Below are 21751 nucleotides of genomic sequence, written 5' to 3'. Positions count from 1 at the left end.
CCAAAACACCGTGAACATGGCCTCTCCAATAGCTCTCAATCGCCTTCTCCAACGTCTCGATAAATCTCTCACCGACCCTCGTCTGCGATACTCGCAGTACGAACGCAATCGGGTAGCAGCCAACATCGAACACGCTCGCGCCGTGCTCCTCACTCTCGAGAAGCAGACCTCTACAATTCGAGTTCAGACTCAACGACAAGCCACACAAGCCGATCTTCAAGCAAAACGAGACTGGATCAAGAAGCTAAATACACAACTCCTCGAACTGAGCGCAGCGAATGGAGACAGCGAAGATGACGAAGAGTTCGATGACGAGGAAGACGACCAAGCCAGCAGGACCGAGCGAGAGGACATCTTGAACAAATACGCGCCGGCAGTACAGACCGAAGCAGGGCTAGAAACTGGCACAACACAGGAGCCTCGAATAGACGAGCAACAACAACAAGAACTTCGATCACGAAGACCAGAGCCCACCTTACAAGCGGGGGACAACCGATCTGCAGCTTCAACGACCTCGCGAGAGCAGCTTTTTGGTGGAAGACAGCAGCAAAAGGACGAGAAGGGCAACCTGCAGAAGACAGAAGCGATGATGTCGCATAATGCTACAGAACAAGAGGCTTTGACGCAAGGGTTACTGAGACTAGCGAGAGCGTTAAAGGAGAGCTCACAGCAATTCGGGGCATCGTTGGAATCGGAAAAGGATGTGCTGAGGCGGGCTGAGGGCGGCCTGGATAGGAATGCGCAAGGCATGGAGGCGGCAGAGAGGAGGATGGGCATGCTAAGGAGGATGAGTGAGGGGCAAGGGTGGTGGGGACGGATCAAGCTGTATGCTTTCATATTCGGGCTCTGGGTGGCTTGTTTCCTGATAGTCTTTCTTCTACCCAAGTTCAGGATCTGAAGGAGAGAGCTGTAAAGAGTTGTTATGTGGCAGCACATCTATCTGCCAAGTGTTCATATTCTCTAGGATACCCTGACGTGCAGTCGTCTAATCGTTGGTACTTTTCCGCGTCCAGTGCTTCTAGTAATCGCTTCCCATTCGCCCCTGATCAAGGCTCGAACTTGGGGTTGTATTTCGCCATAGCAGCCTCGAAAGCCTCCCTCTTTGCATCCAGCTCTGCGAGCAGCTCGTGCTCCTTGTCCACGCTCTTCAACTTCGCGTTAAGCTCCGAAGTATCCTTTCCAGCAATCGTGTCCAAAACCAGCTTGTTCGCAATCGCAGCACTATTCTCGGGCTCCAGCGTCAACGCCTGATCCAGTGCAACTTCCGCCTCTTCAGTTCTCCCCATGTGAAGCTCCGACACAGCCTGTGCAATCAGACTCGTCGCCGACGCAGACGAAGGCGCTTGCGCCAACTCTTCAAACACATAGAACGCCTTTTGATAGTTCTCTCCACCCTGTCGCATTCCAATCCACGATTCTGCAAGATTGACCAGCAACGCGTCCTGCGCGAAAGATCTCGCGCTCTTCGCCTCCTTCAACGCGAGATCTGTACGATTCTGTTGCAAGTGGATCTGCACAATCAGAGCCACGGCGTCCAGCGAACCCTGGTGTTTCGATAATAATTGTAGTGCTTGATCCTGCTTGCCTGCTCGCGCGAGAACAGTGCCAGCGAGAAGTTGTACAGTCAAGTTATCGCTTGCGCTTTCTGCCAGGCTTTCTGCTTCCGTCACCGCTGCATCTGTGGGCTTCTCGAGGTACGATGCATATATCCGGACGGCAGCGAGATCGGGTGTCTGCTTCGCATCTTTCTCGCTGATTGCTTTCTTCACTTCGGCGTACTGCCCTATCGCGCATTGAGCTCGGTACTGGAGGATTTGGATCGGCAGGCTGTTTTCGGCGGAGAAGTTCGAGGCATCGAAGTCATTGAGCACTGAGGTGTATTGGCCTTGCACAAATGCGGTGTGGATGTTGACCAGCTCGCCTTCCGCGCCGAAAGGATCCATGTTGGTCGTCGATCAGACTAATTGACTTCGACTGAGCGAGCTCAAGGAGTAAGATGTTGGAGCGGCGTAATTGAATTGTGGTTTCTAGTAACAAGGACAGTTGGAGACATTGCACATGCAAAGGGCAGTTTAGGGGTCTCATCAAATTTGATTGGTAAATTGCTTTACTCAATGTCAATGGCCACAAGCAGTATTCTTACAACCCGCGGAGGCGGCTTTTAAATACATGGTCTATCTAGTCGGGGTATGATATTGAGACATTCCACAATCACATCGATAGCCCGAAGCTCGGTTCGAGTACTCTTCGCACTCCCGCAATACCACTAATAATTGTTCACCCAGCCGCCTTGCATGGACTTATCTGAGGCCGAACCGTCTCTCTGCAGGTCGGCAGTCGAAACGTGCACTAACATGCCGCCGGTGGAACACAAATAGACGTTTGGTAGCAGTGGCCGTTTAGTCAAGCGGAATTCCTTCGTACTCGCTGTACCCGAGTGCAAGGTTCATGTTCTGCAGACATTGTGTTGCAGCACCTTTCAGCAGGTTATCAATGGTCACGTTGATGACCGCTCGCTTGCCGCTCGAGTGCACAGCGAAGCCACCGATCTCCACGCCATGCTTGCCGGCAATGTTCTTGACCTGGGGCGATTCTCCGGTGATTCTGACCAGCTTCTCCTTGTCGAAGCGGTCTTGGTAGAGTTGTCGCACATCTCTGCTAGCCATCTTCTCAGCAAGAGGAATAGAAATGGTGTGGTGGATGCCTTGGAACCAGACTGCAACATGAGGAATAAAAGCCACTTCTGTCCCAAGTTGAGAAGAGATCTCGCGCTCATGGATGTGATCCGTCAGAGAATAGGCGATAAGGTTGTCCTTCAGAACATTGACGTCGTTCTTTGGAGATGGCTTGGTACCGGCTCCAGAGTAGCCAGATACACCGAAGACTGTGGGTTGTGCCGGGAAGGGCGGGAGGTGAGGTACCAATGGGGCAATACCCAGCTGTGCTGCCGTGGCGTAGCAGCCAGGGTTGCTAATGCGCGTTGCCGAAGCAATCTTGTGTCGCTGCACAAGCTCAGGCAGACCGTAGGTCCAGCTGGAGTCGAATCGATAATCGGCGGACAAATCCACGATGACGGCCTCCTGGTGACCAGATTCCTCAATTGCATCAACGTAAGGCTTGCACACACCGTTTGGCAGGGCCATAACCCAGCAGTCAATTTCCTTCCTCTCCGCCATCTTGCGAACATCATCCGGTGACAGGCTCTCGTAGATGATCTTCTTCTTATCGTAACCCTTGAGCTCTTGCCCCTTCAGTTCACGAGACGAGACATGGCACAAGTCGAAGTTTGGATGTTTGTTGAGCAGGTCAATGAGTGCCTTTCCAGTGTAGCCACGGGCACCAATGAGCGCGACTTTTGAAGGGTAGTCTTTTTCGCGGTTCTTGACGCCGAGTGGCGGATTCGGGTTAGTTGTTGAATAAGTCCTCACCTGCTGAAGGCCATCAGTGCGGATGTGTCTTCTTGGCCTGGCATTTGTGCTGAAAGCACGTGCTCCCGTAGGTCTGCCGCCAGCCATTTTGGCAGCATGAGCACGTATACGATCCGCAGTGGGGTTCGAGCGGTGCAGGTGGGATTCCAGGTTGGTATCCCCGAACATTTTACGTCCGTGCTTGATGAATTCGCTCATGAGATCGCGAACCTCGTTGGCGCCACCAAGACCATACCAAAAGAGGACCTAGTCCAAGTCAGTGAAAAGGAAAGCATTTTCCGTGGTACGAATTCAAACTCACATCACCGTCGCGTGCAAGATGTCCGTCTGCCTTCTCGCTGAACCACGTCAAATTCTCATCGTCCTGCTTGACAGTCCAAGCTAGGCGTGGGAAGTCGCGCTTCAGGTTTTGGAAGACATTGTCAGCTATGTTAGAGAGCCATGCATTCCTGGTCATGGTAAGAGTGGCAAGCTGTGCCATAGCATTTGGGGCCTCGTCAGGAGGTAGCACAACTGCCAACGCCTCCATGTTCTCATCGAAATATGCCTGAAAGGGTCGCGATTCCAGGATTTCAACATATCTATCGACCACGTTGGCGGCATCGGGCCCCTCACGATCACGGGCGAGCGCGTCCTTCAGCTTGCCGAGATTTGAGAACTCCTTCAAGGACGATGCCGAGTGAAGTTTAGTTCCCTTGCGGATGAGAGTGCCAGCACCGGAGTGGGTGAAAAGTTCGCGCTCCAAGCTCTCTGGGTGAATGATAGCAACGGAAGAGCTGCGCGGCAGGTCGTCAAGGAGAGTCTTAATGTCCCGAATCTTGCTGCGTGTTCCGTGAATGACCCATGGCTTCTTCATGTACTCGTCGTACTCCTCGTCCAGGTTGATAGCCTCAATCAGCTTGCCGGTCTCCTTGTCGTGAATACCACCCTTCTCAGAGAGATACACGATCTTGAGTGGGACGAGAGCTTTGGCGAGCTCAGCAGCCGCTTTGTCGGCATTGACATTCAAAAGCTGGCCTTCATCGTTCTCAGCCATGCACGTCAGAACCGGAATGTACCCATCTGCGATCGCAGCCTTGATGCTGTTTGCATTGACCTGGTTGACCTCTCCAACAAATTGATACGTCTCTTTATCCTTGTAGTCCGCCATGAGAACACCGCTGGTGATCGGTCGTGCCTTGACGCCCCATGACTCCAAAGCCTCCACCAGCTTCAAGTTCTCCTCCAAGAACAATTTCCTGGCCACTCCCAGCGTCTTGCCGTCCGTGATACGAATACCCTCATTGTATTGTGGCTCAACCCCAGCTTCCTCGAGGAGCTTGTTCAGCTGAGGGCCTGCACCATGAATGATGACAGGGTACAGCCCCATCTGGTTGAGGTTGCGCAGCGAAGCACATAGCACATCGATGTAGTCCGTAAGAATGGCTCCTCCGACCTTGATGACGGCGAATTGCTGCGAGGAGACGGATGTGAATTGAGCGAGGTACTGCTGGACTTCGCGCTTGGAGGCAATGTTGTTCAGCACGCTGATAACGGCGGAGCGAGCATCGCGGCCATCAGAGCGGTGCGAGGCATAACTTCGTCGCGATAGCTGCGGAGCAGTCGCAACGAGGGCGCGAGAGGCATTGGAGACGCGGAGTTGTCGTGCCTGGCGTGTGAGCTGCCGGCAAAGCGGACGAGCAACAGACTGCATGGTGGCCGTGACTGCAGCAGAGACTTGTTCCTCACATGAGCAAAGAAGAGTGAGTGAGAGTGGAGCGTGAAAGTGGAGCGAGATAAAGGTATAGCTGCGGTCTCGGCTGGGGTACGACCAGAAGTCAAAGTATGCGAAATTTTATCTACGCAGCTCGCGGCCTGCAGCAGCTCTGAAGCTAGCTTTACCTTTGTGCGGTGATCTCAATTGTGAACTGCCCTCTGTTTTCCCCGTGGGCTTTGTTCTAACATTTGCACGAACACAGCAGTCGCTACGGCGAGGTGTCAACTCGTTCGCCAATGCTGCCCACGCTAGAATTATCTGATTGATCTTGATCCGAAATCGCCGAGATGACTCCACTTCAGATCCCTTTCGATATTGACTGCAACATCGAGGAAAGGTACAACATCGCTATGCGGCTTTGATGGTCTGCCCATGGGACTCTCATTAAAGTGCATTCAGCACAGCCTGCACACCTACGCTACCGCTGTCCTCTCGCCTCAATATATACGGCCTCAAATCAGCCTTCTCCACGCCCTGCAGCGCCCCCACACCAGTTCCAAAATTTCTCAGGCGATCCCTCAGGGCCTCTGGTCCTATCACAAACAGGTTCGCGACTTCTGTGAGCACTTCGAAGCTCGGATCGAATGAGCTCGGCAGATCCCACGAACGCAGTAGTTCGATATACTTCGTTATATCCTTGCTGGCCAGCAACGCGCCGGTCTGCGAAATCTGATAGGACTTGAAATGCTGCAGGAGCAGACCGCGTAGTCCGACAGCCAGTTCGATTGAAAACGAATCAAGAACTTTTCCTGACAGAGCAGCTTTGGCCCGGGAGTGAAGACGACCGAGGAATGTAAAGACTGCCTGGCATGTTGCGGTCTGGAACTCAAGCTGAAGGTTGAAGTCGTCCTTCGGGCGATAATCAGTCTTCTTTTGCCCGGATAGGAGCTTCTGCGTCCAATTCAACGCTGCATCGATAGTTTTCTGGAGAACAGTATCAATCTTGCCCTCCATTCTATCGACGAAACTTGTCGTCTGCTTCTCCAGATCTCTGCGAATGGTGAGATTGCTAGCAGCCAATGGCAGAAGTAGCATCTGAATCGTAGTGAGCATAAGATGCAAGACGCTGACTGCGGTGCGCAGATCAGCGATGTAATTCAGGTCTGGTTCCGTTTTGGTGTTGGCTTCTGCGACAGCAGCCGAGTCGTTTGCTGCATCTAATGCGGTCTCGAGGTATATTTCGCCCATGTGCGTGATGAGAAGGTGCAATAGCTCGCGGATCTCCTTTGGCGTCTCGTTGCCGCCACTTGCTAGTTCGAGGCCACGACCAACCCCCTCTGCCAACCATTTCAGCATTCGCTTCGTGAAAGGTAGGCTAAGCTGGCCGTCTTCATCGGTGACATCGATCTCGTTGGGCCCAGCATTGTCCTTTGCATGGTGCAAACCTGCCACTCGCAGCAGCATCTTTTTCTGTCCTGGTGGCAGGTCGGTGCTATCCAGTCGTTCCATATAGGCATCTCGGGCGCTGCTGATGAATTCTTTGCTACGCGCAGAGATGGCACCAAGGTATGTATGGGACTGCACGTGGACTTTGCGCCTTCGTGAATGATAGAGTGTAAATTTGAACAAAAGACCTTCAAAAATCTCTCCGAGATTGCGCTTCTCGCGTTCAATGTAACTTGTGCCTGTAAAGTATGGCACAAACAATTCGTCCAGTTGTTGGTCCAGTACTGCTGCAGTAGTCGAAGCAACGGGTTCGGGATGTTCTGTGAGTCCATGAGCCTTCAAGTCCTCGACTAGCGCGGCTATATAAGATCTCGAAGCCTGTAGCGATCGAAGGAAAGCAAGTGACGATATGCTGTCGGCTTTCTCCAAAACCATTTCTAGCCGTTGCTGTATCGACTGCTGGAAAACTCGCTGTATGAATCGTGCCAGAACGTCCTCGTAATATGGGAATGCGCGCTTGATGATGAAGCTCTCTTCCTGGACAACCACCTTCACCTCGTCTATCAGTGACTGTAAGCTCGGCTCGACTCCAGGCGGTTCCGTGTCCGGATCTGCTAGGCGGTCCCAGGTCTCGTTGTCCACTGTCAGCTCCTCTGTGACCAGTTGGGATCTGTCGATGAAGAATTGATGCTGGTTCACGAACAGAGACATCACTGAATTGCCATCGCTGAAGTCCTGCAGCGCAACTGCGCACTCCCGCATTCCTTCAAAGTTCTGTCTGCGATAGAACTCATCAAACGATTTGAGCAGATCTTTCTCCAGCATCTCAAGGAACTTCTCGACAATTTCTCTGGGTTTCGCGCCATTATTGTTCTTCCGTATGCTGTCCGATGAGCTATTATCGTGGGTGCCATTGACTCCATTCGTAGAAAGTCCATTCGTCTTGGGCGGTTCCGTGGTCCCATCTAGCCGTTGTGATATCTTCAGCAGCTGCCGTGCAATGTGCGCACATCGGACCTTGCCCTCTCCACCACCTGCCTTGCGCATGTCGTCCAGGCTCGATAGGTCTCCTCGCTCGCTGACCTCTAGCCAGCATTGAAGTACGAACTTGGCATCTTGCGCCCTCTGTCTCTGCTTGTCAAGCTCTTCCAATCGCTCTCCAATGCGCATCGCGGCATTACCTCCAGCATCGCCATCGCCGTCCAGTGTCCGCTCCAGGCGGTGGAAGGAGCCTATCGCCCGCTCGAGTTCCTGCTCTCGCGATCTGATATTGCTGTTGTGCTGTACCTCGGCTTTGCGTACACTCGCACTGAGCTCGTTCTCCCGCTCTTGCAAATCCTCGCTGAGATTCTTCAGCTTGTTAAGCGCGTGTTCAAAGGTGCGAATGAGTGGCTTTGGGTCGAATGCCTGGCTAGCTTGCGCATTACTCGTCGTTGCACTCGTGGCAGATCGTCGCGCCAAAGTCGCAGGGTCAGAGAGAGATTCAACGAAGTCCTTCACTATGAAGTCCTTGCTGCTGAAATTGTCAAGCGTGAAGACGGGATTAATGCGAGCGGATTGCAGCGTAGCCGACCGCGAGTGGCCGGACATGATGCTCGCAGCATCGGGACTGCCAACGCGAGCCATGTTGGTTGTTCTGATAGCCGATCATCGACAATCTCGTCTCTTCATATTGCGATGTCGCTGTGTTCGCAAATGGTTTGCGCAGTGCAGCGCATGTGGTGGTCGTGGTGGTGCAGCTCCTCCTTCCCCATTGATCGACGTGCACGGGCTCGGTTGCCGTGATGACATTTTGCTGGCGCCGGCTGCTTGACTTTCTTCATTGACATCAACATGTAGTGTCCTCGGACATCAACTCTCCTCCTCACGCAACCGCCCATCTCGTCACTCATGGCTCGTTTATCTGGACTCCAGCGAGATGTCCTCTCACTCTACCGGAAGTGCCTACGGACTGCCCGGAGCAAACCCAATCGAGCGAATTTTGAGCGCTTTGCGAGAAAAGAGTTTGAGAAGCATATAGACACGAACAGGAAAGATTTTGCAACCATCGAGTTTCTGTTGAGAAAAGGCACTCGCCAGCTGGAGATCTACGAGGCGCCCAATATCACAAACATTGCTGGGTGAAATGTGCTCCGGCAACAGATGCCAGTTTCGATATGCACAATTTTCACCACGAGGGTGACAGCATTCTAATGCTGCCAAGTCTGACCTTGAGCCTGACTATTTACTCTCCAAGGTAAGCACTTCCACTTCAAATTACTCACCGGATGACGAATGATGTTAAAATATGAGTTCTGCAATGCGTATGGTTGGAAGTCCCGATCTTAGGACGGCGGCTCTTCAGCCAGATGCCGACAAACTAAAACTACACTTGAGCTGACTGTAGTTCCTGCCCTGTCGCTTTCAATCTCATCTTCGGCAAGGAAACGAATCTGACTATCGTTGCAGTCGCACCAAATAGCCCTCCGGCTTCACTCCTTCAGCTCCGGTGAATCGCCATACAGCAGTTGCTCTCCGTGCCCTCCATAGCGACCACCCACTATTTCCGCGCTCGCAATTAGGCCGTCGAGCTCTTTGACATCAGCCTCGCTGAGTTCGACCTCGACTAAGTTCTCCTTCACACGCTCGGGAGAGGACGCGCCGGGGATGGGTATAATCGTTGGCATGCCAGGCTTCTTGCCCTGAGCACGACACCAGGCGATGGCGAGCTGGCCTGGTTTGACACCTTTACGTTCAGCCAGGCTTTCGATCTCCTTCACAAGCTTCAGGTTCTGCTCGAAGTTCTCTGATTGAAAGCGTGGCATATGTCTGCGCATATCGCCTTCGGGGATGTCATCGAGTTTCTTGATCTGGCCTGTGAGGAAACCACGTCCTAGCGGACAGTATGCCACGATGGGGATGTCGAGCTCTGCGCAAGCTTCCGCTACACCATTGTCGAGAATTTCAGTTGCCCAGAGACTGAATTCGACTTCCACGGCATCGATCTTCGCGACTTTTGCTGCTCTCCTGATAGTATTGGCACTGCATTCGGATAAGGAAATGCCACCTAGCTTTCCAGCCTTCACGTATTCGTTGGCTGTACGAATCGTGATCTCGATTGGGGTTTCAGGGTCCACTCTAGCAGCCTCCCAGATATCAAGCTTCTTTTTGCCATCCAGAACCCGTAGACATTCATCAATGCTGCGTTTCGTGTTTTCGACACTGCCATCCGGCTTCAGGGCTCCTGGCACAAGGCCACCTTTCACACTGATGACCACCTTCTTCGCATCCTCGGGGTATTTCGTGAAGTATTCGTTTAGCAAATGCAAGCTGTTGCGCTCTGGAGTTCCATAGAGCTCACCAGCGTTCCAGAAGTTTGCGCCATTGTCTATCGCTGCCTTCATTGCAGCGAAAGCCTGTTCTTGCGTTGGAGGATTCTCCCTCCAAGTAAGGCCCATCAAGCCATAACCGATACCATGAACTTTGCTGCCAGCAACTTTGATTTCATTGTCCCTCTGGTGAAGCACTTCCTTTGCCTTGTTGATGAGTGAAGACATGGCGTCTTAAATAGATTGAGTGGCTTGAGCAATGCCGAGCAATAGCTGAAGGTAAGGATGATGCTTGCAACTTATGTGCTAGTCGGATTTGTCGATTGCTCTTCTCCTTCAAAGTCTTGAATGCGCAATAGCCGGTCTGCCTTTTGTTAACTCCAGAACTGAGGTTTTGAAAACTACGGCCCGGTCGAGAAGCGGGGATGATGCAATACATTGCGCGCGTGCCACCCCTGTCACGCCTGATAGACGGTCATGGAAGCCAGTTGCCAACACGCACAAAATTCATCCACAACTGCATTGCAGATCGCATCTACTTGGAAACTCATTACTTCCGACGCTAGCAAGACGAGAAGCTGAAGAAATTGTCAATCATGGAGCAAAGCAGGTCGTCATATCTCCGGGCATCGCCACAGCATCATTGAGTGTTAGAAAATCACACACACCAGATGCACTGTCGGACATAGGATGAAGGTATCTGGAAGGCACGGACGCATACACCGTTTGCGCTACAAAACGGACGTCGCGCTTGGGAGAGCATTTGTCCTCAGAGCAGAAAGAAGTACAATGAGCCCTCGGAGCTTGAATCAACTACTGGATTTCTGCATGTCGGGACATCCACTGCCAGAACTGCCACAAGTCCACTGACATTGCTTGGTACAATCCAGAAGACCTGACTGCTCCTTCATAAACATCTCAACCATGTGTGACTTTCTCCACGGTGCCATCGTCCTTGGTGTGCACGTTCAGCCTGCAGAAAGATAAGTCAGCCCGGCAGGCTCCAGGTTGATCATCCCACTACTGAGAGCGCCTACCTGTTCGGGTTGTGGTCCATGGTCATCATGTCGCCTGACTTGACGATGCGGTGTTGTTCTGGAAGGTCGGTCTTCGCGAAGGTCTATCAAAGCTGTCAGCCTTTCCAGTATCTGGGATCTTTTTTCCGTCTTTACGAACTGTCTCATTTGATGTGTCACCAATCTTCTTTCCGACGAGCTTGTTCATCCACTGAGATGTCTTATCGCCGTCAGTCGACTGAAGACCAGGAACTACGAGAGGCATGATGGTCGCGGATCGGTAATGTGGTTGAGTGTTCTTTGAGGTATTGTTCGTTGCAGTGAGTTCGATTACAATCGGAAGGCAAGAGTTGGACTTTGCACAGGCTATATTGTACCAAGTTTCTAGAACGGCTGACCATTCTGCGCAGCAATCGCAGGAATGACGTAGTCTTCAGCTGATGCCTGGGCACAACAAGCAGGAGCTATCAGGAGCTTTCTTCGTCACATGAACTCCGACTTGGACTTCGAGAACGCCACGATTGACAACTGGGAAGTTCTGCGGAGGATAAGCTGCATCACAACGCTTGAGCAAGTTCACAAATCGATTCGAAATTCGTTCGATTTATACTCTTCACAATGCTAATGCTTCTATAGCAATCCAATCGTAGCCTTGCTCGGCTCGCTGCACCAGGCAGCTCAGACAGCGGAATCGTTCTTGGCGAACGTCCTCGCTAGTGCCTCGATGCTGTCTGCAATTCTCTTGAAGTCATCCTTCTGCTCTTGAGCAACCTCGTTGATCTCGTTGGCGGACGGATCTTCGTCATCGTTTGCCCACTGAATATCGGTTGTGTTGAATTCGACCTTGACGTCTGCGCCATACACATCCTTGGATGGGTGCGAAGGGAACCCTCGAAGGTCTTGGACCAGTCGCAGAAGCTCGTTCACGTCATCACTGAGGGCGTTGTCAGTATGGTTCTTTCGAGAGTCAAGAGCAATTGGACTGACGCAGGAACGTCACCGGTCTTCTCCGATGACTTGTTATTCCCATCGTATCGAGTCTGGCGTACGACTGCGGATCGATTAGGCTCGCCGAGTACCTCGACGGTGAGCTTTGGTGTGTCTGATACCAGGTCAGCATTGAGCGCGCCTCTTTTTTTTTTGAGAGAGATAAATCAGCATCCACTCACCAAATGACTTCTGGAGTTTCACCTGGAACTCTCCAGATGGTGGAGGTGGAGCGACGATTCGAGGCATGCTGGGCTGACTGTACTGTGTAGGTATGGTCCTCGCTGTGTAAGTAGAGGAAGAACGTGTGAGAAATGATCTAGAGGAAAGTTTCGAGCACGTCAATAAATGAAAGCAATGCTCTTGTGCCCCTCTTAACATCATATGCAGGTACCACTCGTCATGACCATCATTGACATCACGTTCCGCAAAATGATGGTCGACGGAACAACCTACACTTCCGCCCGTCGATCTCGAGTCAGAATTGAAGTGCCAACAAGGAATGCGTTCAATATTCGTGGGAGACATTCAGACGCTGAGGCAGGAGGAAATACTCTTGAATATGCTTCCCAGGCCTCAGGCAAACACATATCACCTTCCCAAACAGGCTAGTGCAGTCGACAGACACCGCCTGCGCACAGCCACATGCGTTCTACATCCTGTGCCGCCCTGTTGCCTGGCTGACTGCTGGCTACTATTGCTCATCTTATTTCTAGATCTTCGCTGATCGAGTCGTCTCCGCTAAAAGTTCAATTATGGCGGCCAACCTCCATTTGGACACTTTGCCCCAGGAACTCATAACTCAGATCGCAACGGCCAGCGATGCATATTCGGTGCTTCAGCTCGCGCTCACGTGCCACAAGATTCGAGCAGCTTGCTACGATGTGCTGACATTCAAAGAGATCATGGAGAGATCACAGCGGTTACAATGGCGGAAAGATCTGTTAGACATTGCGGCTATCCAACGCCGCTGCGGCAAAGATGTCAGAGCCTGGACGCGATATGCGATAGCTAATGAACTGACGATTCGATACGCCCAAGAACAGCAGTCAACTCTTGCCCCGCCAGTCGAAGCCACAGAGAAAGGCACAGCACTTTCGAACATGCCGTGGTCAACTCTGGCACCAAACATCCGAGTGAACGGCAGCAAAGAGATCGCGATGCTCTGGCTTCCCGAGCTTTTCCTGGTCAGACATCCTTTCCTGCTAGATGGGTTTTGGAGAGTCTACTTGGACAGTCCTCCAGCGGTTCTTCGAGTCAAGCACATGTTTTGCCTCACTATGGCAGTTCTCGGCGCCTCGGGTCAAATGATCGGGCTCGAACGTGCGCTGGGCGCATCCCGAGGCCGGACGCTGGTGTCTGGCGACACGATGACGGTTCACCTTTGGAATTTGTGCTGGATGATACTGCAAATACGAGCTTCTGTGAAGACTCGTTTGGCTGCCTGGCCGTACAATGACTCCGCAAGAGTACCCTATATCCCAGTGCCTGCTGTCGCAGACATATCATCGCAGCCTCTACAGACGCGATACGAGATCCCCTTGCCACTTGAGAATGAGTTCGATGAATGGTATCAGAATCACACCACTGCCATGGCCACAGAGGAGTACATGACAAAGGGCAGATTCAAAGGGTACTATTGTTACTTTGGCACGTTTGCTCTCGCGCCACCAAGGCTGGATCCTCCGATGATGAATATAAACTTCACAAAAGATCAGGATGCTCAAATCAAAGATCAGCTGTGCCTCAAAGCTGAGAATTGTGTTGATGGCGTTGACACATTTGTTATACAAGGATCGATACAGGCAGGATATTCGGACAACACGCCACTCTTCCGCGCTAAGAAACGGTACTCGCATGGTACTATGTGGGACTGGCAGTTGCGCTTGACACCCTTCGGACTTGTGGGTTATTGGGGCACTTTATCAGATGAAGGGTTGCAAAGAAATGGATCAGTGTGGTTGTGGAAGAGTGAAGATGGAACATAAGGTGTCGTTTAGCAAATTACGAACGCTATGGCGGCTGATGCCAAATCTGTGAGTCCAGGCCATGCCTAGATATGTCTATGGCCATCTGCGTCGGCAATGGTTCACTGACGATTCATGAAGCAAACCGTGATGACAAGCCACGGTGCTAGTCAGAAGTCTCGAGACATTGCAACTGAATTGCATCATGTCTCTCGCGATGAAGTCTTTCCGTAATCGACAGCGGCTTGCTATGGGTCTCTGAAAGGAAGCACAGCTTGACTGTGAGGTGTCCCAGCGTCGTCCCATCTCGCCATCACATGCGAAGGTGAGCATCAAATGCTTTCCTCCGACTACTCAGGCTTCTGATCATAAGGTCTCTCAAGCTGCGAGTTGTCGATCGTACCACGCCGGCTCCTCCCTCTGAAGCATAGTCGTGAGATTCTCCACCGACTCTGCCAAACCTTGAACGTTCTGATCCCACAGTCGAAGGTCGATCTTGGGGTTCGTAGGCTCCTTGCTATTGAAGTGAATGACGCCAGCGATCTGATCAATCGATCCCGAAAGACGGTTGCTCTGAATCATGCCCGAAGCGTAGACTTCAGCCCGGTCGGCGTCCACGCCCAACACCTTGCCGAGATTCTCAAATGTGATGTTGGCATAGATACGAGACACCGCTAGCAGGTTGTGCTCCAGCACGGCTTTGTCGAGTACAGTGCTGCCGTCGGAGGTCTTGGCAAGCTGGTGCTCCTTCAAGTTGGCCGCGAAGGCAGCGACCTCGTCGGGTGACAGCAAGCGGTCCAGGAAAATCTTCTCGAGGATGCCAAATTCTGGTACGTCTGATGCTCGCTCGTCTTTGTAAATCTTGGCAAGTTGCTTGCCGCGCTGTGGTCCGGCCGGCGCGAGCACAGCACAGGTGATTGCAGCTGAAAGAGCTTGCAAGCGCTCCTCCTCGTCTACGACTGATTCGTTTGATAGCGCGTAATACGCTACGGAAGCATCGAGAAAGCTGCGTTGCGAGTCTGAGATGCGAGCTTGCGAAAGCTGGAATTGCAGACGTGTCGGTTGATCTGTGACGTTGTAGAAGATCTGTTTAATCTTGTTGAGGTATGAGGTGGCGTTCGTGGCATCATCTTCCTCGAGGTAGCAGCGACAAATACGCATCCAGATCTTGGCCTTGTCATCGTCACTGACACTGCGCTGTGAAGACTCGAGTGTGATATTCTGTAGCGTCTTGGCTGAGTTGGTGAAGTCATCGTCGGCCTCATAAGCATCTGCGAGGATGAGCTTAATCTCTGTGTCTTGTTGCTCGAACGAGATCACTTTTGGCTGGAGTATCTGAACGATTTGTGGACTGAATATAAGGTCAGCCTCAGCAGGAGATTGGCTAACAGTAAGACACATACCCAGCTTCGAGCTTGATTTCATTGCTCAGTGCTCGAAAGTGCTCGACAAACGCAGAAAGGAGTGGCCGCGAGTTGATGACGCCGACAGCGTCAGACGTAATACTCTGAACATATGCGACCAAGTTGTCTGAGACATCATCACCCGATGTAGCGATCTGCTGCAGCACTTCGGCGTAGCCTTGAGCCCTCTCGTTGCCAGATGCCTGCTCGAGGGCCGCCAATTGGGAGCCAACAGGCGCCATCGGCGAAGAAGCTCACGTTAACGTGTTGCAATTCCGGTAATCGGTAGCGCCTTCTTCAAAATCGGCGCAGTCGGATTCTGGGGCAGATAGTGAGTGATGGCGATGGATGGTGGCGTTGTTTGTCTTGATGTTCGAAGTTCAAGCTGCGAAGTCGTCTCCACCAACGCACAGCCACTGTGGCGTAGCGTTCACTCAGTTCACGCCAATTGAAACCAACGTGAATGATACAAGACCTACACAAATTACGAACAAATCTGGACATGACAATCCATTGAATTACAGATCTAATCTTATAGCTTACAGAAGTACATCTACGCCCACAATCGTACCGTCCCGTCGGCGCCTCCACTGACTAGCCAAGCCTCCACCGGATGCCAATCAACAGCAAGAACACCGATGTCTTTCTTGATCTTGTGTCCTCGCAGAATCTTCAGAGGCACGACAGTAGCGTTCTCCATCGAATCGCCGAACACTTTGCCATGCAATACCTGCAGCGTTCCATCGTCTGAAGCATCTGCAAACAGAGGGTGTGAATTGTGGAACTTGACACTGCGGATAGCTTTGCTGTGGTATCGCAGAGTCTTGTATGGCGTGCTTCCGAGATCTAGATCGTGCCACAGCAGTCGCTTGTCGTACGACGATACGAGGAGGTTATCGCCCATAGGATGCAACGAGATATCGGAAATCCAGCGTGCTCCAGGTTGCAATTCCTTCTCAAGCTTCTGAGCTTGCAGGTCATAGATTCGTATCCGTTGTCGAGTGGCAAGGAAGAAAAGCGGGCGCGAGGGATGGAAGCACACGGTCTGTGCCAGGCCCTTTGGTCGCTTGAAAGGATGCTGCGTTTGATGCTTGCTGAGAGTGTGTATCGCAACAGAGGTCGAAGTCGAATTGGAATTCGGACACACTGTCGAGAAGTACTCACCTCTTCGGTGCCACACCAGTGTCTTGGGTGTCGATCTGAAGGTGATTGTGAGCAGGACTCCCTTGTCCTGTAAGCTCTGAGGCGGCCGTTCCCAGGTGGCAGCCTTCGGTTTAGGCGCGCCATCGACAGTCTTCGTAGCATTAGCCGCCTCATATCCGAATCCAGCATCGATAATGTCGCGCGCGTTATTGTCGGCATCCTCAGTTATGTCCTCAAGTTGCGGCACAATGAAGTACACAGTCTCTCCGCAGCATGCTCCGAGAATGAATGCACTATGACCAGGCCGCCACGCGGCCACGTTCACCGGCTCGGATTGGGAAAGCTTGATGCGCCTGACTTGACGAGTATTCTCTATGCTCCAGATACGCACCGTACCGTCAGTCCCTCCGGAAGCGATGTAACGACCAGTTGGATCAACAGCCACCGTCCGTACTTGGCCATCGTGTCCGCTAAAAGTCTTGTGGCATGTCGTTGGGAACGGCTTGAGCTCTGAAGGGTCAGGTAATTTGGGCAGCAACGATTCAGGATCGATGTTCAATTTGCTTCGTCGTACTCGGGGGGCGAGGTAGAGGTCGAGACATCGGTTCATTCTCTCGTGCAAAAGCTCGTCATAGCCAGGAACGCGTCGCAGAGCAGAGTGGTCTCGAGGTAAGAAGTCGCGCTTCCGTTCCTCGGGATCTGTGTTCTCCCACTCTTCACGTTCTTGCTTATCTGGTAGATACTCTGCAGGTGGGTGATAACTTTCCTCGTAACCAGGAGGAGGCAGTTTTGGTGCAGGCACATTCTGTGAACAGTTAGCCAATAATCGTTCATGACGGAGCAGCTCATGCGGAATACCATAGGGTGATCAGGTCGTGGTGCCTCGTTCGCCCACACATCGTAAGAAGCATATTCCAGCTCTTGCTCCTCCCTTTCCCGCTCTTCCTCGTCTGGTGTTCGGAAAGGCTTGATCCGGCCCTCCTTGATGGCCTTCACCATCTTCATAACCCGTTTATGCTCATGCATAGATGGAATGAATCTACGCTTTGGCTCCGGCGCAGCAGAGAGAGGCATAACTTCCTCCATGCCTTTCCCAGTGAACCACTCGACATAGTCTGGATATGGATCGTATCCGTCTCCGGGCTGCTCATTGCGTGTCAACTTCTTCAGTGTCTCCAACTCGTCCGGGCTCAGCTCGAGCGGTTTGCCAGTGGACGGATCTGTGAGACCTGTCCATCCTTCTGGTAAATCTATGCTCTCAAGCAGTGAGTCGAGTGCTTGGCCCTTGGCCGGTCTGGCAATCTTCTTGCCATTTATGTCGTATCCGATATGTGGATATGCGTCGTAGTATGACAAAGAAATATTTCCAATCGTATTCGAGGTGACGGGTGCGTCTGAATCGTCGGTGTCGTAGGCGGGATCAATCTCTTGGTAGACGTAGCGTTCGTTTCCATTGGCGTCCTTTTCGATGCGATAATTGGAGGTTTTCGTGCGATCTTGAAGTTCGAGACGCTTCATGCGCTGATCTGGTGAGACGGACAGATTCTGTATATCTCTGCCAGTGTCGGTGCCCATCAACTTTTCTGGCGTTGCATTTGCACCACGAGATTTCAAATTACGAATTTGATCCCGCACGTCCTCCTCGTCCTCCGATGAAGGAATCTCGTCGCTGTCCAGCTCTGCATCCTCATCCTCCTCGTCCTCGATATCTGCCTCACTGTCGAATTCGTCCTCGCTGTCGTCTTCTGCGCTGTCGCTCTCGTCGAAGGCGCCATTGAGCTCCTCGCCGTCGAAATCTCCCTCGTCATCACTGCTTTCAGGTCGTGGGACCTCGATCACCTTGCGCTTTTGCCCCGCTCGTTGCGCCATGTTGTGTGTGGGTATGCGTACAAATTTGTCGCTGCGAGCTTCAATCTTCAAAACTTTCGAAGCTTAAGTCCGCAGTGGGTCTGAAGTCCGAGCTCCGGGAGAGTTTCACTTGCAGCGCCCACTCATCCTTCAGCCGCCTCGAAGTCCTCAGCCTCCCAATTCACGGAGACAAGTAGACGCATCTGCTCCATATGCAACAGCACCTAACTATTGATGCAACGCATTATGCGTGTCATCTACGCCAAGAGCATTCCCCGACCTCGAAGGATTCGCGAGGCAAGGATCTACATGTGCAGCTGCACGGAAGCAAGTCTGAGGGAGCAGGTGGAGAGCAGATTATGGTGCACACTAACTACCGCTCAGCTGGGCGAAGTCAATCCTATGCTTGCGCTGCTATTACTTCTAGAATCGACTTGAAAGTCATTGCTTTGTTCAAGCCGTCTTGGATTCAGCTTCGGCACACTCTCTACACTCTTCATTGCAGTCTGCACTAATGGCTGAGGCACAAGCTACGAGACAAACGTCGGGCTCTTCCGAGCACAGTGCGGCACAGCCTGTCAAGCGTCGAGCCGCATGTGATGAGTGTAGTGTGTCGACTCACGGCTACTGACTTTTCATATCTCTAACACGAGGACAGGAACGAAGAAGCTAAAATGCTCAGGCGCCTCGGTTGAGCGACCACGATGTACACGATGCGAACGAGAGAACATAGCCTGCGTGTTTTCAGTTCAGAAACAGATGGGAAGACCCAAGAAAAGGCATGGGGAGAACACAGAGAACAACGCAATTACGAAGAGGCGCAATCGGGAGCGAACTTTGGAAATCAATACGTCTCAAAGCATTCCTGAGATGGACATCTACGAGAGCGCTTTTACGCCAGGAGGCAGTCTGCAGCCCTGGCTCAGAGACGGCTGGCCAGTCGATGTTAGCGGAGAAGGCGGACACAACGGGCATGGCAGTGATGGAGGTCTGCCCGGCCTGACACCCGATGCTGGTATGGAATCGAGCCGCAGCAGCAGCCTGGAAAACGGCCAAAACAGCCTCGTGGGCGTTCAAGACGAAAGTACTTCGCTACTTCTCGATCCTTCCCTCGCAGGCATAGCCGATGCCTCAACTAGTGTGCAAGCAAGCTCCATACCCAGTTGCGCTTGTTTGAGCACTCTCTACCTGACGCTAAACAATCTTCAAGCAATGGATAACGACAGATGCAGCTTTCCGTTCTCGCTGCATCCCTTGCGAGAAGCAATGCAGACCGCATCGGAAGTTTTGAAATGCGAGGCGTGCCCTTCGCGGTTTATATCGGCAATTCAAAATACACAGTTGGTGGGTACTTTGTTAATGTCCATCGTGGAACGTTTCGGCAAGGTTCTGGAGCACATTAACGCCGAGGCCGTTCGAGCGCAAGCAGCAGGCGAGAGTAAGAAGTTCACTCTGGCTGACCTCAACAGCTCAACTTTGCATCTGCATACTGGTGGACTGAATTGCTCGGCCGCTTTCTCTATCGACCTCAGCCCGGATGAGTGGAGAAGCATGTGCAAGAAGGTGGTGCGAGCTGAGGTGCATGGGCCAGGGGCTGGAAACAACTGCTGTCCATATTTTGTTGGGCTATGCGCACAGATGGAACAAAGGCAAGCCAAGTGGCACTCACGGCCTCTCCCGAAAGACTTTCCTCGCGACGATAAAGGGCTCGCAGTCGGTATGGGGCGGGAATCGTTAATCCCTGGGCACGGCAACGGCGAGTACTTGTGTCTTAAATTGGTCGGCTTCGCACGCAGGCTTGTGGCGACGTTAGACTGGTCGTGATTTTCGCCATCGAGCTCGCCGCGCTGAAGAGATTGGTAGACCAATCCATAAAACGTAGTGTCGCGCGGGTTTGAACAGAAAGCTGTGTCTCCCTTTCATGAGAGTCTCTCAGCCGGGCTTCCTCAATTTGTTAAGCGCTGCCATTACTCCCTCACTGAGCGCCTCGTCGTCCTGCTTGCGCTTCTTTGGCACCTCAGACGGTTCATTTCGCGTTGTTGCGGTAGTTTTCTTGACCGGAAGCATAGCCTCATTCATCGCTGCAGCAAAAGCCTCTTCGTCCTCGGTGGGCTCTTGTATCTGTTCCGCGAGCCGACTAGGCGGGCGGCGATCGGCGTCGGCCAGACCAGTATTCGCGCGGCTGAGAGCAGGGGTAGTTGCTGCACTGGAAATTGCCTCGTCCCTCGTGACATCTCTGGACAATGTCGGCGCTCGTGATATTGGCTGGGTGCCGAGAATGTTTTCCACTTGTAGTCCGCGTTTGCCAGCTCGCTGAATACGAAATGGCTCAGTCACGCTTTGAGTCCACTGCTGCACTTTCTTCTCTCCCCAGCCCCCAATCATCGCCACTTCTTCGTGCCGTGCATTTACCGCAGTACGAATTGTCCCAAATTGAGACACAAGTGAGACAGCATCTGTCTTGTTGATTGACCTTGGTGTAGTCACAAAGTCGACCATGCGATCACTGTAAGACGTGGACTGATGTTGCTTGATAGACGTCGGTGCCGCATTCTCGTAGGTCTTGAACAATTCCAAATATCGTGCTCCTTCGGCGGCGGACCAGCACAGGATGATGGTGACATTGTTGATCACACTGGTCTTACTGAGCTCCTTCAAACTCTCCTCATGGTTCTGGATATCGACCATGCACAGGATGATGCGTAATGCGTACTTGCCCTGCAGATTCTTGATCCGCGTGTAGATGTACTCGGGGTGCAGCCGGTGATACTTCAGACTGAGGAATAACGCACAGGTCGTGACCCCTAGTACATAGTCTGCTGGTATGTCTGCATACTCCCACGGCAACGATTTGATCTTGTCCAGGATCGGATTTCCCTTCTGCCTTGGAGATACAATAATTGACGCTGGACCGGTACGTCTCGGGAGTGCTTGTGGTTTTGGTTGTTGCACGCCAGATTTTGTCGTTGATGCAGCGCCAATCTGTCTGTCTAGTCCAGGTTGTCGCAGTGGTTGTCCGTTTTGTCGTGAGCCTGATGCGTGTGACGGGTTCGAGCCTGTTGTGGCGTTTCGAGACACGCTCGGAGCTGCTCGATGCGGCCCATCATCCTCAATCTCGTCGGCCATTTTTGCTGCACATGCTCACCGCTGCATTCACCGACAGCGCATTGTTCCGTCGCCTTCTGTCAGCAGTGAATGCTGATTGTCGGTGGAAGTGAGGCGCGTTGACGCGAACAAAGGGTCATAAGGCAGAAACACGGTTGACGGCAGCAGGCGCACAAGCCACTCGCCCGTCGACGTCGATCCACCAAGCGCTTCTTCGCTTCTCCAGCGACGACATCCGGCCACCAGGACCAGCACCACCGCCCCCATCACCACTGGATCCCCCGCCCAGCGCCGACACTCCCTGGACCTGGAAAGCCGTTGGTCTTGATCTTCCGATGCTCGCCTGGCGCCGCGCATACTGATCCCGCCCGTTTCGGCGAGCCGACGTTCGTCTTCTGGGCCGG

At 52.5% G+C, this 21751-nt stretch overlaps 12 protein-coding genes across 12 annotated transcripts; 3 read left to right on the top strand and 9 right to left on the bottom strand.

Moving 5' to 3' along the window:
• Positions 1-16: 16 nt before the first annotated feature.
• On the top strand, positions 17-898 carry CKM354_000399100 (uncharacterized protein; the record flags this gene model as incomplete). Its single annotated transcript, XM_044799214.1, has 1 exon — positions 17-898. The coding sequence occupies one exon, from the start codon at positions 17-19 to the stop codon at positions 896-898; it is 882 nt and encodes a 293-aa protein (XP_044655149.1).
• A 148-nt stretch (positions 899-1046) lies between these two features.
• Positions 1047-1943, bottom strand: CKM354_000399000 (uncharacterized protein; the record flags this gene model as incomplete). Its single annotated transcript, XM_044799213.1, has 1 exon — positions 1047-1943. The coding sequence occupies one exon, from the start codon at positions 1941-1943 to the stop codon at positions 1047-1049; it is 897 nt and encodes a 298-aa protein (XP_044655148.1).
• A 456-nt stretch (positions 1944-2399) lies between these two features.
• CKM354_000398900 (bifunctional acetylglutamate kinase/N-acetyl-gamma-glutamyl-phosphate reductase) lies at positions 2400-5121 on the bottom strand (the record flags this gene model as incomplete). The annotated part of the gene is made up of 2 exons (XM_044799212.1): positions 2400-3674; positions 3730-5121. The coding sequence occupies 2 exons, from the start codon at positions 5119-5121 to the stop codon at positions 2400-2402; spliced, it is 2667 nt and encodes an 888-aa protein (XP_044655147.1).
• Positions 5122-5568: 447 nt separating this feature from the next.
• On the bottom strand, positions 5569-8196 carry CKM354_000398800 (exocyst subunit SEC10; the record flags this gene model as incomplete). Its single annotated transcript, XM_044799211.1, has 1 exon — positions 5569-8196. One exon carries the CDS (start codon positions 8194-8196, stop codon positions 5569-5571), a length of 2628 nt encoding a protein of 875 aa, XP_044655146.1.
• Positions 8197-9041: 845 nt separating this feature from the next.
• CKM354_000398700 (uncharacterized protein) lies at positions 9042-10106 on the bottom strand (the record flags this gene model as incomplete). Its single annotated transcript, XM_044799210.1, has 1 exon — positions 9042-10106. The coding sequence occupies one exon, from the start codon at positions 10104-10106 to the stop codon at positions 9042-9044; it is 1065 nt and encodes a 354-aa protein (XP_044655145.1).
• Positions 10107-10796: 690 nt separating this feature from the next.
• On the bottom strand, positions 10797-11159 carry CKM354_000398600 (uncharacterized protein; the record flags this gene model as incomplete). Its single annotated transcript, XM_044799209.1, has 3 exons — positions 10797-10851; positions 10916-10998; positions 11055-11159. The coding sequence occupies 3 exons, from the start codon at positions 11157-11159 to the stop codon at positions 10797-10799; spliced, it is 243 nt and encodes an 80-aa protein (XP_044655144.1).
• A 413-nt stretch (positions 11160-11572) lies between these two features.
• On the bottom strand, positions 11573-12130 carry CKM354_000398500 (uncharacterized protein; the record flags this gene model as incomplete). Its single annotated transcript, XM_044799208.1, has 3 exons — positions 11573-11828; positions 11882-11996; positions 12064-12130. 3 exons carry the CDS (start codon positions 12128-12130, stop codon positions 11573-11575), a joined length of 438 nt encoding a protein of 145 aa, XP_044655143.1.
• Positions 12131-12636: 506 nt separating this feature from the next.
• On the top strand, positions 12637-13869 carry CKM354_000398400 (uncharacterized protein; the record flags this gene model as incomplete). Its single annotated transcript, XM_044799207.1, has 1 exon — positions 12637-13869. One exon carries the CDS (start codon positions 12637-12639, stop codon positions 13867-13869), a length of 1233 nt encoding a protein of 410 aa, XP_044655142.1.
• Positions 13870-14226: 357 nt separating this feature from the next.
• CKM354_000398300 (uncharacterized protein) lies at positions 14227-15493 on the bottom strand (the record flags this gene model as incomplete). Its single annotated transcript, XM_044799206.1, has 2 exons — positions 14227-15199; positions 15252-15493. The coding sequence occupies 2 exons, from the start codon at positions 15491-15493 to the stop codon at positions 14227-14229; spliced, it is 1215 nt and encodes a 404-aa protein (XP_044655141.1).
• A 311-nt stretch (positions 15494-15804) lies between these two features.
• Positions 15805-18263, bottom strand: CKM354_000398200 (uncharacterized protein; the record flags this gene model as incomplete). The annotated part of the gene is made up of 2 exons (XM_044799205.1): positions 15805-17199; positions 17253-18263. The coding sequence occupies 2 exons, from the start codon at positions 18261-18263 to the stop codon at positions 15805-15807; spliced, it is 2406 nt and encodes an 801-aa protein (XP_044655140.1).
• A 493-nt stretch (positions 18264-18756) lies between these two features.
• On the top strand, positions 18757-20066 carry CKM354_000398100 (uncharacterized protein; the record flags this gene model as incomplete). The annotated part of the gene is made up of 2 exons (XM_044799204.1): positions 18757-18850; positions 18901-20066. 2 exons carry the CDS (start codon positions 18757-18759, stop codon positions 20064-20066), a joined length of 1260 nt encoding a protein of 419 aa, XP_044655139.1.
• A 108-nt stretch (positions 20067-20174) lies between these two features.
• On the bottom strand, positions 20175-21368 carry CKM354_000398000 (DNA repair protein RAD10; the record flags this gene model as incomplete). Its single annotated transcript, XM_044799203.1, has 1 exon — positions 20175-21368. The coding sequence occupies one exon, from the start codon at positions 21366-21368 to the stop codon at positions 20175-20177; it is 1194 nt and encodes a 397-aa protein (XP_044655138.1).
• Positions 21369-21751: the final 383 nt, after the last annotated feature.

This window comes from Cercospora kikuchii, assembly GCF_019650295.1.
Source record: "Cercospora kikuchii DNA, contig_00002, whole genome shotgun sequence".
NCBI lineage: Eukaryota > Fungi > Ascomycota > Dothideomycetes > Mycosphaerellales > Mycosphaerellaceae > Cercospora > Cercospora kikuchii.
The sequence above is the reverse complement of the archived record's forward strand: the minus strand, read 5'-3'. Positions and strand labels throughout refer to the sequence as shown.